Source organism: Zeus faber (genome assembly GCF_960531495.2).
Source record: "Zeus faber genome assembly, chromosome: 5".
NCBI classification, from domain to species: domain Eukaryota; kingdom Metazoa; phylum Chordata; class Actinopteri; order Zeiformes; family Zeidae; genus Zeus; species Zeus faber.
In genome coordinates, this window is record NC_137192.1 from 30,162,563 (window position 1) to 30,177,588 (window position 15,026).

At 47.0% G+C, this 15,026-nt stretch overlaps 1 protein-coding gene across 1 annotated transcript in view; it reads left to right on the forward strand.

Moving 5' to 3' along the window:
* Window positions 1-14,575, forward strand: part of kif21b (kinesin family member 21B) — a gene marked incomplete at both ends in the record, with an annotated part of 55,712 nt that extends 41,137 nt beyond the window's left edge. Inside the window, 7 exon segments of the mRNA XM_080001116.1 lie at window positions 6,726-6,862; window positions 7,501-7,681; window positions 7,977-8,141; window positions 8,759-8,876; window positions 9,073-9,243; window positions 12,449-12,648; window positions 14,476-14,575. Coding sequence (XP_079857242.1) covers window positions 6,726-6,862; window positions 7,501-7,681; window positions 7,977-8,141; window positions 8,759-8,876; window positions 9,073-9,243; window positions 12,449-12,648; window positions 14,476-14,575 — 1,072 coding nt within the window.
* Window positions 14,576-15,026: the final 451 nt, after the last annotated feature.

A 15,026-nucleotide genomic window follows, 5' to 3' on the forward strand; every position in this document is an offset into this window, starting at 1 on the left:
TGAAGGTCAGGCCTGTGGAGAGCGAGCCTCTCTCCTCCGGGGTATAGATTGACCCCCCCCCCCCCCCCCTCCGCCCAGGGCCTAAGAAGGCACCCTTGGAGTGCCCCGCGGGTGGAGGAGCGGACCCGCGGGGCTGACGGAGCACCGTCCCTTTCCCCTCCCTCCCTCCCTCCATCCCTCCCTCCCTCCCTCCACCGAACAATATCAGTTCTAGCTTCAACCACATTGTAAAAAAAAAACAACAACAAAAAAAACAAACGCAGTTCATATCTTTATTAATGCTGAGCTCTTTATTGACCCTCTGTGAAATGAATTGTGGGGAGTGAGGCTGGTGTGTGTGTGTGTGTGTGTGTGTGCGTGTGCGTGTGCGTGTGTGTTTTCACACGCGGTTGTGTGCGAAAGCCTGTGGATCCTCATTATGTGGAGCAGGAGTAGGTGAATGGCTCGCTCCCTGTCAGGTTCATTGTCTTGCATCTGTTGGTGGCGATTTAGAAATTGGCTGGCAGACGGAGTTGGGAGGTTTTTCCGTGCGGAACGGGGAAGGGGGCATCTTCGCGCTTCTCCGCGGAGCGCGGCAATTTGTTTTTCCGTCGCCGAGAAGCTTTTTAAAAGCGGGTGTGTTAACGCCCGCCGTCCTCACCCCTGGCGGGAAGACGGCGGCGTCTAGGTGTTGTTTTCCTGCGCCCTCGCTTGTTGGAGTCCGTGCACGGAGCCTCCTCCCACCTCCCTGGGTTCCTGAGCAAAATTCTGCACGGGGGGGGGATGGGGGGGGTCTGTCAGAATCAGTTGCCACTCTGTCACAGCCCAAAGCGCGGTTTCATTTAATGCCTCCCAATCTGCAGTTTGGTATTCTAGAAAGAAGGAGGGGAACGATGAAGTAGAGAATGTTTTTTTTTTTTTTTTTTTTTTTTTTTTTTTTTTTTTTTGTTTTTTCCTCCCCCCTCGTCGTGAGCGCTAACATGCCGCCTCGACCGAAAGCGCGAAATTCGTGAGACTGCGAAGTCGTCATCCCGTCGAGTTTGGTAAAAAATGGAAGATCTTCCATTGATAATGGGTGGATTCTGTTCGACGGCTTTGCAAACAAGCTGGAAGATAAGAAACGCGTTTGAGGGCTGTAATAACGTGGCGTTCTCTAAATTCTTCTTCCAGCAAAGAACAGATCGTTGTCCTCATGTTCACGCTCATTCACTATGAATTTAGGGATATGGATGCAAACATCATATGAGATAATGATTTATTTCTGACTGGAACTAGGTTCTGTCTCATCATTTAGTTCTTAAAATGAATGTAGGAATCCCACGCTTGATTATTATTTTTTTTTTTTGTTAAGCTCTGCGTTTCAGTTTTTGTCCTCAAATGAAGACCGAACAACGTCTTGACATCTAAAGGACCCCGTCCGCCCAGCGCTCCAAGGGTGTGCCATGAGGTTTTTCCGCCAGAAACGTTCAATGGACTCGAGGAAACGGCTTCAGTGGCACCTCTACACCTTTAACACCATGGGAAACGCACAGTTTCATGGATATGCAAATTACGCGCACGCACAAACACACACACACACACACACACACACACACACACACACACACACACCTTGCCAGGCCACCATTATAACAGCGGTCTGATCGATCCTGGACAATGATCTTTTATCCATTAATCCCCCTGATAAAGACCCGGTTCACAACAGGGACTGTCTCCTCTAAACTCCTTCTCCGTCTGTGCGCAGACGGCACAAAGCACGTTTAGCTTTGTCTTTGTTTTGTATTATTATATATATATATATACATATATATATATATATATATAATTTTTTTCCTTCTTTGAGCAGACTGCCAGCCTCATCCTCCAATCAGCTGTTGTTTCCCCCCGCTCTTCCCGTTGTCTTCCTCCCCCCGCCCCTCTCTCGGAGGCTCCCTTCGTTCCCTCCGTCGCGGAGGCGGAGGCTGGAAACGCGAGAGGGGAGACGGGCGCGGGAGGAGTCGCTCCGCGGGGGGTCTGTGTGTCACCGGGCTTCCGGTCTGCGACTCCCTCTGCGTCGGCCAGCCCTCCTCCTCCTCCTCCTCCTCCTCCTGCTCCTCCCTCCTCTTTTTTTTTTTTTTTTTCCCCCCATTTCCACGCTCCTCCTCCTCCTCCTCCTCCTCCTCCTCCTCCTGCCCCGACCCTTAACCCCTCCCCTTTGAGCCCATCCCGGAGCCGGCCCTCGTCTTTAACCGAGCAATTGTTCAGTTTGCCGGGCGTTTGCGGAACAACACCAAGAATACAAATCGTTCCCGGCGGGGCCCGAGCTCTGTAACAATTGGCCGCCTCTGTTTGTCAACGAGTAAAGCCTGCTCCTCGCTGATGGGCGGCAGGAAGGACGCTCCCCCAAACTTCCTGTTGATCAGCGGAGGAGCAGCTCTGTTGTTGCCGCCGTCCTCCCTCCGGTGCATAACAACAGCCTCATTAAAACCTTACTCTCCTGTTCTCCCTTACATTTAACCTTTTTGCCAGTAACCCGTCTCTCTCTCTCTCTCTCTCTCTCTCTCTCTCTCTCTCTCTCTCTCTCTCTCTCTCTCCTTAGTGTGGTTAACCCTTTCCTCTCCCCCCCCCGCCCCCCACCCCTCCCACTCCTGCTTCTTCTCTGCCTCCAGGTCGGATGACAGCGACTCCTCACTCTCTGAGGTGCTCAGGTAGAGGAAACGTGTCACTTTTGTCTCTTTCTCCCCGTTTTGCTCGTGACCCAACCTCGCCCGTCGTCCACCCCCACCCCCCCCACCCTTCCTCCTCCTCTCTGAGCTCCTGGCTCCTCCGTTGATCCCTCCATCGACGACGGGCGGGGCGCGGTGGGGGACAGTCTGTGTTGCATGCTTTACCCTCATCTACCTCACTTCTTTTTGGGGCCATTGCTGATTTTCACCCGTGGTATTTTCAGTGTGCGTGTGCGTGTGTGTGTGCGTGCGCGTGCAGTGCTCACTGTACACGATATACATCCGCATGAAGGCATTGCTGTTCAATGGGGTGGAGACGGAAATTTTAACCTGTGAAAGGTGAATTGAAGATGGTGCATACTTCAATCTGGTGTTTTCCTCCAGCGTCCCAAAACATCTGCCAGATGTGTTCATTGGGATATGACCATTTCAATGTGGGCTCCAGATATATGTATTTCAGTACAAATGAAGGCTCTGTAAGTATTTCGGTATTTAAGGGCTCTCATATCGACATCTTACAATGAGGATTTAAAGCCTATGGCACTGAGGTTAGACTGTATTTTATTTATTCAGTAATTTTATCCACAACCAGCATATTCATGACCTGAGAGCCAGCCCTGGATTACAGGTGGTAGAAAGAATAACAATTTACAGATGTGGTTAAAAATTGGTCCTACCCCCCCCCCCCCCCAAAAAAAATCCTTAGAAAGGTAAAGCAAAGCAAGGCCCATATTGTAAAATCACAGCGCAGTCACAAAAATAACACAAGGACGTTCGTCTCGAGTACGCTCACCAAACACAGTGACGCAAGCGTAGGTTTGTTTGTAAGCGGCCGAGGCGCCCGGGGTGGGAGCTGCTGAGGAGCCCGCGGGGGCCACGTGCTCGGTTCGTCATCGCGGTTAACATAACATTGGGAGGGATAAGAAAATTGTTACATTCCGGAACTATAATTCAACATCTAACGCTCGGAAACCAGTTGACTGCTGTTGCCATAAGCGGTGATGTAGGATGGATTTTGAAGATTTTTTCCGCCATGTCTTTTATTTATCTTATTATTATTATATTATTTTTTTATTTTATTCTATTTCCCTGCACCTAGTTTACACCCGGTTCGACTTTGATATGTACTAAGTCACTTCATCTCTGGGTGGTTGGGGTTTTAATTCATCGTTCAAGCAGGCGTCTGTAATTAATGTGTGGAAACTCAATTTGGGGGTCGAGGCCCGGGGGGCGCAGAACCGCTGCGGTGATGAGACAACACGTCGGGCACCGCTTGGTTCATATTTTGGCCGTGAAACCGACTCTGAAACGTTGAAACCGCCGCACAGATAGTAGCGTTGTCTGGGAATTACCTCCACCCCGACCCTGTGCTTTCAGCCTCCACCGACGAGAACACGGAGGGGGAGCTTTTTGCCGACGTTGAGTCGTTCACAGCGAGGGGACCCGAGGGGTTCAGGCTGCGGAAGCTGCTCTCTCCGCTCCTCATCAACTGAGGGCTCTCTCTCTCTCTCTCTCTCTCTCCCCCTCTCTCTATCTCTCTCTCTCTCTCTCTCTCCCCCCTCCCTCTCCCTCCCTCCCTCCCTCTCTTTCTCTCTCTCTCTCTCTCCTCCCTCTCCCTCTCTCTCCCTCTCTCTCCCTCCCTCCTTCTCTCTCTCGCTCGCTCGCTCGCTCGCCCCGCTCGCTCTGTCATCGGCTGCGATTCCCACCCTCAACCGATGCAGAACTCACGATAATTCCGCTGTCTCGTACGATTGCTTTCTCTCAAAAGACGCCCCCCTCCTCCCCCTCGCTTTGATCATTTAGTGAATAAAAAAAAAAATTATTTTTTTGATTTGTTTAAACCAGGCCCCGACCCCCCCGAGAGAGCCCCCCCCCCCCCCATTACACTGACTGTTGGCCCCAGGCCGGCAAGGGAAGCTTAATGACCCTAAGCAGAGAGGCGGCGCAGCTCGGTGCAGATGGGTGGTAGGTGATGTGCTGCGTGGCGTGTGGAGGTGTTGAGCGCGGGGAGGCTGCTGCGGGTACTTGCAGTTGATGATCATTAAAAGGGGAAAAGCAAAACAGGAGCAAAAACAGAAGCTGTAGCGAAGTCGTAGGCTGCCACCCCTTGTTTTTGCCGACAGAATTTTCTTAACCCGCAAATTTTTGAACGTTATATGCAGCCAATATATTCTAAAAGAAACACGTTTTAGAAACACTACCCCCTGCAGCACCACCAGGGCTACGGGTATCCCCATTTGAGCAACAGTGGTATAAATAGTAAAGATATTGCTCTTATACAATAGGCTGTTTGCCAAAGAATGGTCGTATGGTACAGATTTAGATTTTATACTTCCTTCAGAATTCCATTAGTCAACAAAGCAGCCAATCTCCCTACTTATAGTACTATCTCCCTACTTATAGTACTATCTCCCTACTTATAGTACTATCTCCCTACTTATAGTACTATCTCCCTACTTATGGTACTATCTCCCTACTTATGGTACTATCTCCCTACTTATGGTACTATCTCCCTACTTATGGTACTATCTCCCTACTTATGGTACTATCTCCCTACTTATAGTACTATCTCCCTACTTGTAGTACTATCTCCCTACTTGTAGTACTATCTCCCTACTTGTAGTACTATCTCACTAGTTACGGTACTATCTCCCTACTTACAGTACTATCTCATCTCACTACTTGTAGTACTATCTCACTACTTACAGTACTATCTCCCTACTTACAGTACTATCTCCCTACTTACAGTTCTATCTCCTACTTACAGTACTATCTTCCTCCTTGTAGTACTATCTTACTACTTATGGTACTATCGTACTACTTATTTCAGATAGATGCATGTAGTTTGTTCTGTCACATCTGTGTTGTAATACTTCCTGTCCGGTCACATACGTGACCCTGCAACTAACAATGGAGCCACATGTGATTGGCGGAGGACGTCAAGAGAAGGTTTTGTCTAATCTCCGAGTCGCAGGCTCCTGCAGAGGCTGCCGCCGTCTTTCAAACCTGCTCTTCCGTCCATTAACGCCCCCCCCCCCCTCTCTCTCTCTCTCGCGGTCTCTCTCTGTCTCTGGGCCACTGTGCGGGAGCAATTATGTCCTAGTTCAGTGCGTCATCACTGGTCATCTTTTCCTCCACACAGCTACTACCTTTCCCTGCTTCAACTTCCCTCTCTCTCTCTCTCTCTCTCTCTCTCTCTCTCTCTCTCTCTCTCTCTCTCTCTCTCTCTCTCTCTCTCTCTCTCTCTCTCTCTCTCTCTCTCTCTCTCTCTCTCTCTCCCCCCTTCCCTTCCCTTGCTCTCAAACTCTCCACCATACATATAATTAGGTTGTTCGCCAGGGACCAATTTTCCCACATTCCTCTCTCTGTTCCCTGTTCTGTTTCGCACTGCTGACTCCTCTCCCTGGACTCTGGCCTGTCAGCGGGATGGCAGGAGTGTGTGTGTGTGTGTGTGTGTGTGTGTGTGTGTGTGTGTGTGTGTGTGTGTGTGTGTGTGTGTGTGTGTGTGTGTGTGTGTGTGTGTGTGTGTGTGTGTGTGTGTGTGTGTGTGTGTGTGGTAAGCAAATTAGCTTTTACATGTGTAGCACCTTAGTTTGAGCCTATATGAGGGTGTTGCTGGAACAGAGGGACGAAGCCGGAAGGAAAACAGCGCAAAATAACGTGCAAGCAACACAGAAAATATTGTCTTAAGTAAACCTGTGCTACACTTTCATTCAGTTTCTTCACGTAGTTCTTCATGCGCTTGCATGCAAGTGCGTTCACACTAAATGTTAGTTACGTAAACAGTGCAACTGCATTTGATTCTTTTTTTGTTTGTTTTCAGTTTTTTCATTAAATATGAGTTTTATTACATGTTTTCAAAAAAATGTTTATGTGTGCATGTCTGTAACTGGCCTGTGTCTTATTTGCCTTGCCGTTTTTTGTGCATTCAATGCAATGCAGAATCTACTTTGACGGTCTTTAAACCATTTTGTTACTGTGTGTGTGTGTGTGTGTGTGTGTATGTGTGTGTCTGTGTGCGTGTGCGCGCGCGTCCCACAGAGGTGTGATAAGTCCGATCGGGGGTGTCAAGGGTGGTCGCACGGCCCCTCTGCAGTGTGTGTCCGTAGCCGAAGGCCACTCCAAACCCGTGCTGTGTGTGGACGCCACAGACGAGCTGCTCTTCACCGGTTCCAAAGGTGAAAAGCCCTTTGTTCTGTATTTTTTTCGGCAGGCTCTGACGTCCGTTGATGTTGTTTGTTTTGCATTCATTTTATTCCTTTTCCTTTAACCCTACAATTGGATGGTTTTCTTGCTTTACGTTTGAAACTAAAATATTTGAGTCAGCTAAAATTCCAGGAATCCCTTAATTAAGGTGCATTCATTTTTTTCATTAAATATCAATTAATAAATATGTACAAAGTTAAATTACTAATAAATTAAAAATTAAGAAATAAGTAAATACACAACTAATTTCAAACCAGGTCATTTTTGACTCGACAAATACATTCTAGAGTAAAAAATAAAGCTAGCACACTTTCACTTTCCATGTTTCAGAAGGATTTACACCTACATTTATATTTAATTTAGCCCAAGGTATAACGTGCCAAAAATACACAGCGAATTTCACATCACTCAAGGGCCCATGAGCTGTAAAAGTTTTTTTTTTTTTGTTTTTTTTTAAACGGCTCACACAATAACTGTCAGTTTGGAGAATAAACGCCATGTTCTGTCATCGGAATAACAGAAGTGGAACTGATTGGCTGTGAAAAGGGCTTCAGAGCTTTAAGACTGTGTGTTTGAAGTCCTACTCCACTGCATTGTCCCGCCTCAACAGACCGAACCTGCAAGATGTGGAACCTGGTAACCGGCCAGGAGATCGCCACGCTGAAGGGCCACCCCAACAACGTGGTGTCGGTCAAGTACTGCCCTTCCTCCTGCCTCCTCTTCTCCGTCTCCACCTCCTACATCAAGGTGTGGGACATCCGCGACTCCGCCAAGTGTATCCGCACGCTCACGTGAGTGGAAGCCCTTTGAAAATTGGAGCTTTTTATTTTTTATTTTTTTAATGAATAAAGAAATAGGTCATTTTTAGATTTAATGATTTAATAAATAATATATATTTTTTATAATAATAATTTAATAAAATAGATGGAGCCGCTCGAACCGCTCAGAATTCCAAAGTGAAGAGAAATTTATTTAAAATACGAGAACCAATGCATGTTTTGCAGTAGTGCTTTTACAGATTGTACTCATGTAGTGGTGGGTGATTTGGGTAGATAAACTAACATCCCAATTTGCACTGCCCCACAGTTCATCAGGGCAGGTTATTTCGGGGGATGCATGTGCGGGCACCACCACCCGCACCATCACCTTCGCGCAGGGCGAGTGCCAGATCAACCAGATCGCCCTCAACCCCTCGGGCTCCGTGCTCTACGTGGCCACCGGCAATACCGTCCGCATCTGGGACCTCAGCAGGTGCTTTTTTAATTCATCATCTCTTCTCTGCTTTGACGTTGGGACAGTGTTTGAACTATAGGATTAGAAGCACACAGGGTTTTCCATCCGTTGTAGACCCAGCAGCTGCGAGCGCCCTACTGACCTAATGAACGCTGCAGCTGCTAATGTGAGGAAACGCTACGAAATACCACTAAACCAAACAAGGAGCGAAAAGAAAGAGCTTTGTTCCCACTTTTCTCGAAAGTGTCTTCTTATTGTAAGCTTCACGTGGCTAACGATGGCAGCGAACCACAGGAATTGCCCTCAGTTTCGTGGGTAGAATCTCATGAAGTCTTGGTGTGTGTCAAGGCCCCTCAGCAACACGGTGTTTAAATTCATTCGTTTTTGACTGGTTCTTTACCCTGGTGTCATCAGAAGGCCCCAGCAAAGAGCCGTTAAAAAAGGCACGAGATGGCTCATATGTGCCATCAGGAAATATTGATTCTTCACGGCCAAGGGCCCACCTGGAGAGGGTCCCCTTGCCTTAACTGGCTCCTTTCAAGAGTTGGAAGGAGAGCGGTTGAATTTCAAATTGTCCTTGCAAAAAAGGGATTTTGTTCATCTTCCTTTTTTCTTTTTTTCTTCGTTTTCTCTAGGATGCAGGCCATGGGGAAGCTGACCGGCCACATAGGCTCAGTCATGTGTTTGACAGTGGGACAGTCCCTATTGGGCAAGGACCAAGTCATCACTGGCTCCAAGGACCACTATGTCAAGGTCTGAGGCCTCCTTTCCAATATGCACGCGCGCGCACACACACACACACACATAAACACACACACACACAACTCAAACAGACCTCGTATAAAACATATTTTTCAGAGAACAGTTTACCTCGTGACTCGTTCTCTCTGTTGTGCTACGCCGGTGGTCATCTGTTTTCCGACGCTTTCCCTCTCCCGGTGTGTTCCAGGTGTTCGACGTGGCAGAGAGCACTCTGGGTAATGTAGGCCCAGCCCACAACTTTGAGCCGCCCCACTACGACGGCATCGAGTGCCTGGCCGTCCAAGGCGACGTCCTGTTCAGCGGATCCCGGGACAACGGCATCAAGAAATGGGACCTGGAGCAGCAGGAGCTCACGCAGGTGACTGGGAGCCTCGTGTGCTGGATGAGTGGAAGGCACCGTGGACAAGATCACTTTTCAAATGTTAAAAGTAGATATTTCTCTGGGAAAAATGAATGCCTGGAGATAGACTTTTTCATATGTGGTGCACTGTACTGGAGGTCCAGAGGCTAGAAGTAGGAAGCCCCAGGTGGCAGGGTTTGGTAGGCAGACGGCCAAACTGCCGGGAGGAAACTGCTAAATGTGCTCCCATTAGAAGTTGCTGAGTGTTGAATACGATTCCTTTGGTGCCTGTATAAAAGTTAATGCGCTGCTGCTGACTGCCCAGGTTGTCTGGAACACGCCGTGTGTGTGTGTGTGTGTGTGTGTGTGTGTGTGTGTGTGTGTGTGTGGGTGTGGGTGTGTGTGTGCGCGCGCCTTGGTGAGCAGAGATCAACGGGCTCCATCTCATAAGAGTCCATTCTTTTTATTTCCCATGGTGCCCGCTCAAATAATTGCATTGCCAATCAAGACCTGACTCACTCAATCTGTATGTGTGTGTGTGTGTGTGTGTGTGTGTGTGTGTGGGGAGGGGTGGTCAGGTGTGTGTCTGTGTGTTAGTTTGAGCCTCCGAGAGAAAGGCTTTGGGCGGGGTACCATTCTGATACCAATTTGATTCCTCCCATCAATGCCATCCTTTCGTTTCCCTGGTCAATTTCTACTGTATAAATCGTCGATAAGAACAATAACATTTAACATGTTTGTGAATGTGCCGCTCCGACTGGAAATATGGATTTGGAGGGTTTTATTTTTTTGCCACAGAGTTTTGAGAGTTTTGTCACAAAACATACGTATAATGACATCTTTTGTTGTGACTGATGGCTTGCGGAAGAGGATAGAAAGACTTTCTCAACATTGATTAGAGTTTAGTGGCTCATAGATTCCTGTGAATTAGACAATTTTGGAACCAGCTCCATGTTCGATACCCAGCCCTTGGGAGGAACGTGTGTGTGTGCGTGTGTGCGTGTGTGCGTGTGTGCGTGTGTGCGTGCGTGCGTGCGTGCGTGCGTGCGCGTAAATATGACTATCTACGCAAATCTTAATCTGCCAAATTGGCTTTAGCTGCTGAAAGTCGTCTGTCGTCAGAGTCTACCAGACTTGTGTACCCACATCAAAACAATCGACATTAATCCATTTACATAAAAAGGCGGTCGTATGGAAATATAAATATGTAAATCTAGAAACAAAACAGACCCCAGACACAAGTCAAAGAGAGGAAGTCGCTCTTTAAAATTCACTCATTGGAGTCTGGAATGCTAATTTTGAAAGCCAGAGAACTTCCCCTGCGACCTTCCTCCAAACTGGAAGAAACTGCTGCGATTGTCAGTCAAACCCAGACCCCAAATAAAAGGTGTTTGATTCCTCTCATTCATTCCTCTTTGGTTCATTTAATTTAGTTCTAGCTCTGCCGAGACAATAAAACACACCGCTGTTTTTTTTTTTTTTTTTTTTTTTGTCTTTTGTTTTGTTTTTCTTGGTCTCGACTGTTGAGCGAGCGCGTCAGAACTGTGTGTGCCGCTGGAGAGTCGTGCTCTGGCTGCACGCACACACGCACACACACAGAAGCAGGGCTGCCATTTGTCGTCTAACAAAGGCTCAGCTCTGACAGTGCAAAGCCGTTTAGGAATTTGATGCCACTGTGAGGTCCCTCTCAACTTATTCTCAGTGTTTCTTCGCGAGGAGAAAGTTGATGGCGGCGTGATTTGAAATGTGGCAGCGAGCCGCCCGTCGACATCACACACACACACACACACACACACACACACACACACACACACACACACACACACACACACACACACACACACAGACAGGGTGTGCACTTATCTGTGTGTGTGTCACGTGTTATTTTGCACAACGTTCTGCTCAAGTATTCTTTGGGTGAGTCCAGCTTCCTGTTTTGCTTATATTCGTCTATTTTTATCTGATAAACACAGTCAAATTCAGAAGATAGAATTTGAAAAGTAATTTATGTGCATTTAAAACATTTGAATGCAGTGGCCCGACAGGGTTTGTTTTTTTTTTCCCCCACAGCGGATGCCTATTTTACTACAACCAGGGGGCACACAGTGACTCAGTGCTTTAACCTCAGCCATCTTGCAAACACTGTTATTTACGCCATAACACCTGCCTAATAATAATATTAATAATAATAATAATAACAATAATAATAATAATAACAATAATAACAATAACAATAATAATAACATTTATAATAATAATAATAATAACATTTATAATAATAATAATAATAACAATAATAACATTTATTATAATAACAATAATAACAATGACAATAATAATAATAATGACAATAATAATAATAATGACGTAATGGAATAATAAATTCTAGCAGTCGACAACTGAAAAACAGTAGATCTCCAGCAGTGTATGGTGTGATGTAACATTCTTATCGTTACCGGTGGCACAGTGTGAACAGATGTTTCCAAATCCCAATTTAAAAAGTTTCTGTCTTTTATAATGCATTTTCTTTCATTTTGAATTTTCTTGCATTTAGTAAACAGCGAGATTGTTGTTTAACCAGCTTTTCTTGACAAAGTAGAATTTGTAGTAGTTTGTGTTGACGCGTCCGACCCCGCGTTCGAAAATGTGTCAATGTGTTTTTCTACAGTTGAAACCTCGCTAAAACCTCCTTTGAATGATATCTAATTGAAGTCTACTGTTATTGACCGAAGAAGCCCCTTTAAATGTGCGCTAACCACTAGTTCAGTTTATTTGTTTTTGTTTCACACGTTGCTGAGAGCTACCGGATAGATCATATCCATGGGAACTGTGTTTTTTTTCTGGGCAAGAATAATAACACAGAGCAAAACAATTCAGGGTGATTTCTCTCTGGGAGAAGGAGGCTGAGGATGGAGCTGCCAGGCAAGAGGAAAAGAGGAAGGCCAAAGAGAAGGTTGATGCATGTGGTGAGGGAGGACACGCAGGCGGTTGGTGTAAGGGGGGAAGATGCGCAGATCTGAAGGTATTGGAGGCAGATGATCCACTGCGGCGACCCCTAACGGGAGCAGCCCAAAGAAAAAGAAAGAAAGAAAGAAAGAAAGAAAGTACCTGTGAAAACGGAGGCAGGATAGACCTTCAAATTCAAAACTAAAACCACGTTTATATATTTCTAACATTTCGTTCCCTGTTTTTTTTTTTTGTTTTTTTTTTTTGTGCCCCACAGCAAATCCCCAACGCCCACAAGGACTGGGTGTGCGCCCTGGCCTACGTGCCCGGGCGGCCCATGCTGCTCAGCGCCTGCCGGGGCGGCGTGCTCAAGGTGTGGAACGTGGAGAACTTCACCCCCATCGGAGAGGTCAGGGGTCACGACAGCCCCATCAACGCCATCTGCACCAACTCCAGGCAGATCTTCACCGCGTCCAGGTACAGAAACCAAGCCGTTTCGGGGGTGGAATCTCCACGTCGATGTCGTCCTTTCCAGCGCCAGGACGCTAACTTTTACGCCGCGGGCACACTACGCGGCTTCCAGAGTCGTCAGATCACTACATGACTGATTGGCGATAGGGGGTCACGCATGACGAGATCCTTCACCAGGAGGAATCACCGGACGTGTTTGTCGGGTCTCCACACGACTTTTTGTAACGAAAAACCAACAAAGGCAGAATTTAAATAAGAAATATATTAAAAAGTAAAGTATGTATGTTAATGTGTGTTCCTGGCTGCTGCTCCGTGCTGGCCCGTCTCCTCGTATCTCCTTCTCGCCTCTGGAGAGCGGAAAATCAGGCCGGAATCACGTAGTCTGAACTCGGCATTAGAAGTGGCTGCCAAGTTGGCAGCCATGCATCAGCCGATTGCTTTCATTATCGATTAACCTGTCGATTATTTTCTCGATTCATCCATTAGTTGTTTTGTCCATAAAATGTCAGAAAATACTGGGAGATTACTGTTCCCCCAAGCCCAGGGTGACGTCCTCAAATTTCTTGTTTTGTCCACAACCCAAAGATATTCAGTTGACTGTCATACAGGACTAAAGAAACCAGAAAATATTCACATTTAATAATCTGGAATCAGAGTACTTGGAAATGTTTGTTTTAACACATGGCTCAAAACGATCCATCCCTTATCAAAAGAGTTGGTGATTGATTCAATAGTTGGCAACTAATCGATTAGTCGACTAGTCGTTGCAGCTCTAGTTGCCGATACTGACAAAATGGCTGTCGAATTTGAATAATTTTGTGTGTGTGATAACGATCCTATATAATTACAATCCGTGTTTAAATAGTATATTTGTAAACGTACAGAGGTATAACAAGCTAATGTTTTACATAAGAAAAGTGGTTGTCAAAGGTCCAAAAGCGGTCAAAAAGGGACCCGGTCTTTGACGACCTCAGCAGCACTGGGAGATTTTACAGTGAAAGGTTTTACTTCTGAAATTGCACCACCGCTGAAATACCTGTATAAAATATATATGTTTGTCTAGGTTAATGGGTTTATCCTGTTCCACAACATGTTGTCTCTGCCAAGCGGAGGGAGCATGACTCACGCTGCGTTTTCCACCTCAGAGTGTCTCACCTGTGGAAGCGCGTTTGTGTGGAGCCTCGAAAAAAAGCCCACCGAGGAGAACACGTCCTGCTTTCCTTTCTTCCTTCACATCCCAGTGTTGCATTAGAGGGTTGTGTGTGTGTGTGTGTGTGTGTGTGTGTGTGTGTGTGTGTGTGTGTGTGTGTGTGTGTGTGTGTGTGTGTGTGTGTGTGTGTGTGTGTGTGTGTGTGTGTGTGTGTGTGTGTGTGTTTTGTGTCCACACTCATTACTCTTCTGCCTCTGTGTCTGTCTTCCTGTTCTCTCTCTCTCTCTCTCTCTCTCTCTGTTCTTTTCATCTCCACCTCTCCTCCGTTCCTCATCACAAATGGCTTCCTCTCCACCTTCCTCCTCGCCCCTGCTCTCTGCTGGAACCCCCCACCGTGTCGCCCTCCCCGCTCCACTTCCGCTCCACTTCCGCTCCGCCTTTCTGCTTCTCCGCTCCTCTCCTCCTCCTCCCCCTCCTCCGCCCTCCCTTCTTCCTCTCCTTTGTCCCGTCCTCTTTGCCCCTTTGCTCTCCTCCTCTTCTCTTTTCTCTTTTTGACACATATTTTTTTTTCTCTCTTATCTAATGATCCTTCTCCCACCGTGTCCTTTTCCCCATCTTTGAACCTGTCTTGTCCCCCCCCCCCCCCCCCCCCCGCTCTGCTCCCCTCCCCCCGGCTCCCGCAGTGACTGCAGGGTGAAGCTGTGGAGCTATGTGCCGGGCCTCACCCCGTGTCTCCCCCGTCGGGTCCTGGCCATCAAGGGCCGCGCCACCAGCCTCCCCTGACCGCCTCCGCTCTCCAACCCCTCCATCCTTCTGGTACTCTCACTAATTCCTCCCCCTGGATTTTCTTCCCCGCCTCAGCTGGTCTCACTTCAATCGGCCGACGACGTTGTCACTTTTCCTTTTTCACTCTTCTCTTTATTCAACTTTCTTTGTGATCCAGCATCTGCGTTTTCCTCATCTCTACATTTCCGTGTTGGACTTTTTACTTCGGTTTTTCATCTTTACAGTTAAAAAATTTGCATACAATACGAAACAGGCCCAAAACCTCTGACTGAGTCGTACGTTGACTAGACAGCTGACGAATAATAAGTACTTTGTTACTGTACTTTTGTACATTTTCCAAGTATCAGTTTCTGCTTAAGTACTGTATATTCAGTTTCCTTCGACTTTTATTCCACTACATTCCAAAGCAAATATCAATACTTTTTCTCATTACTGCACTTTAAAAAAG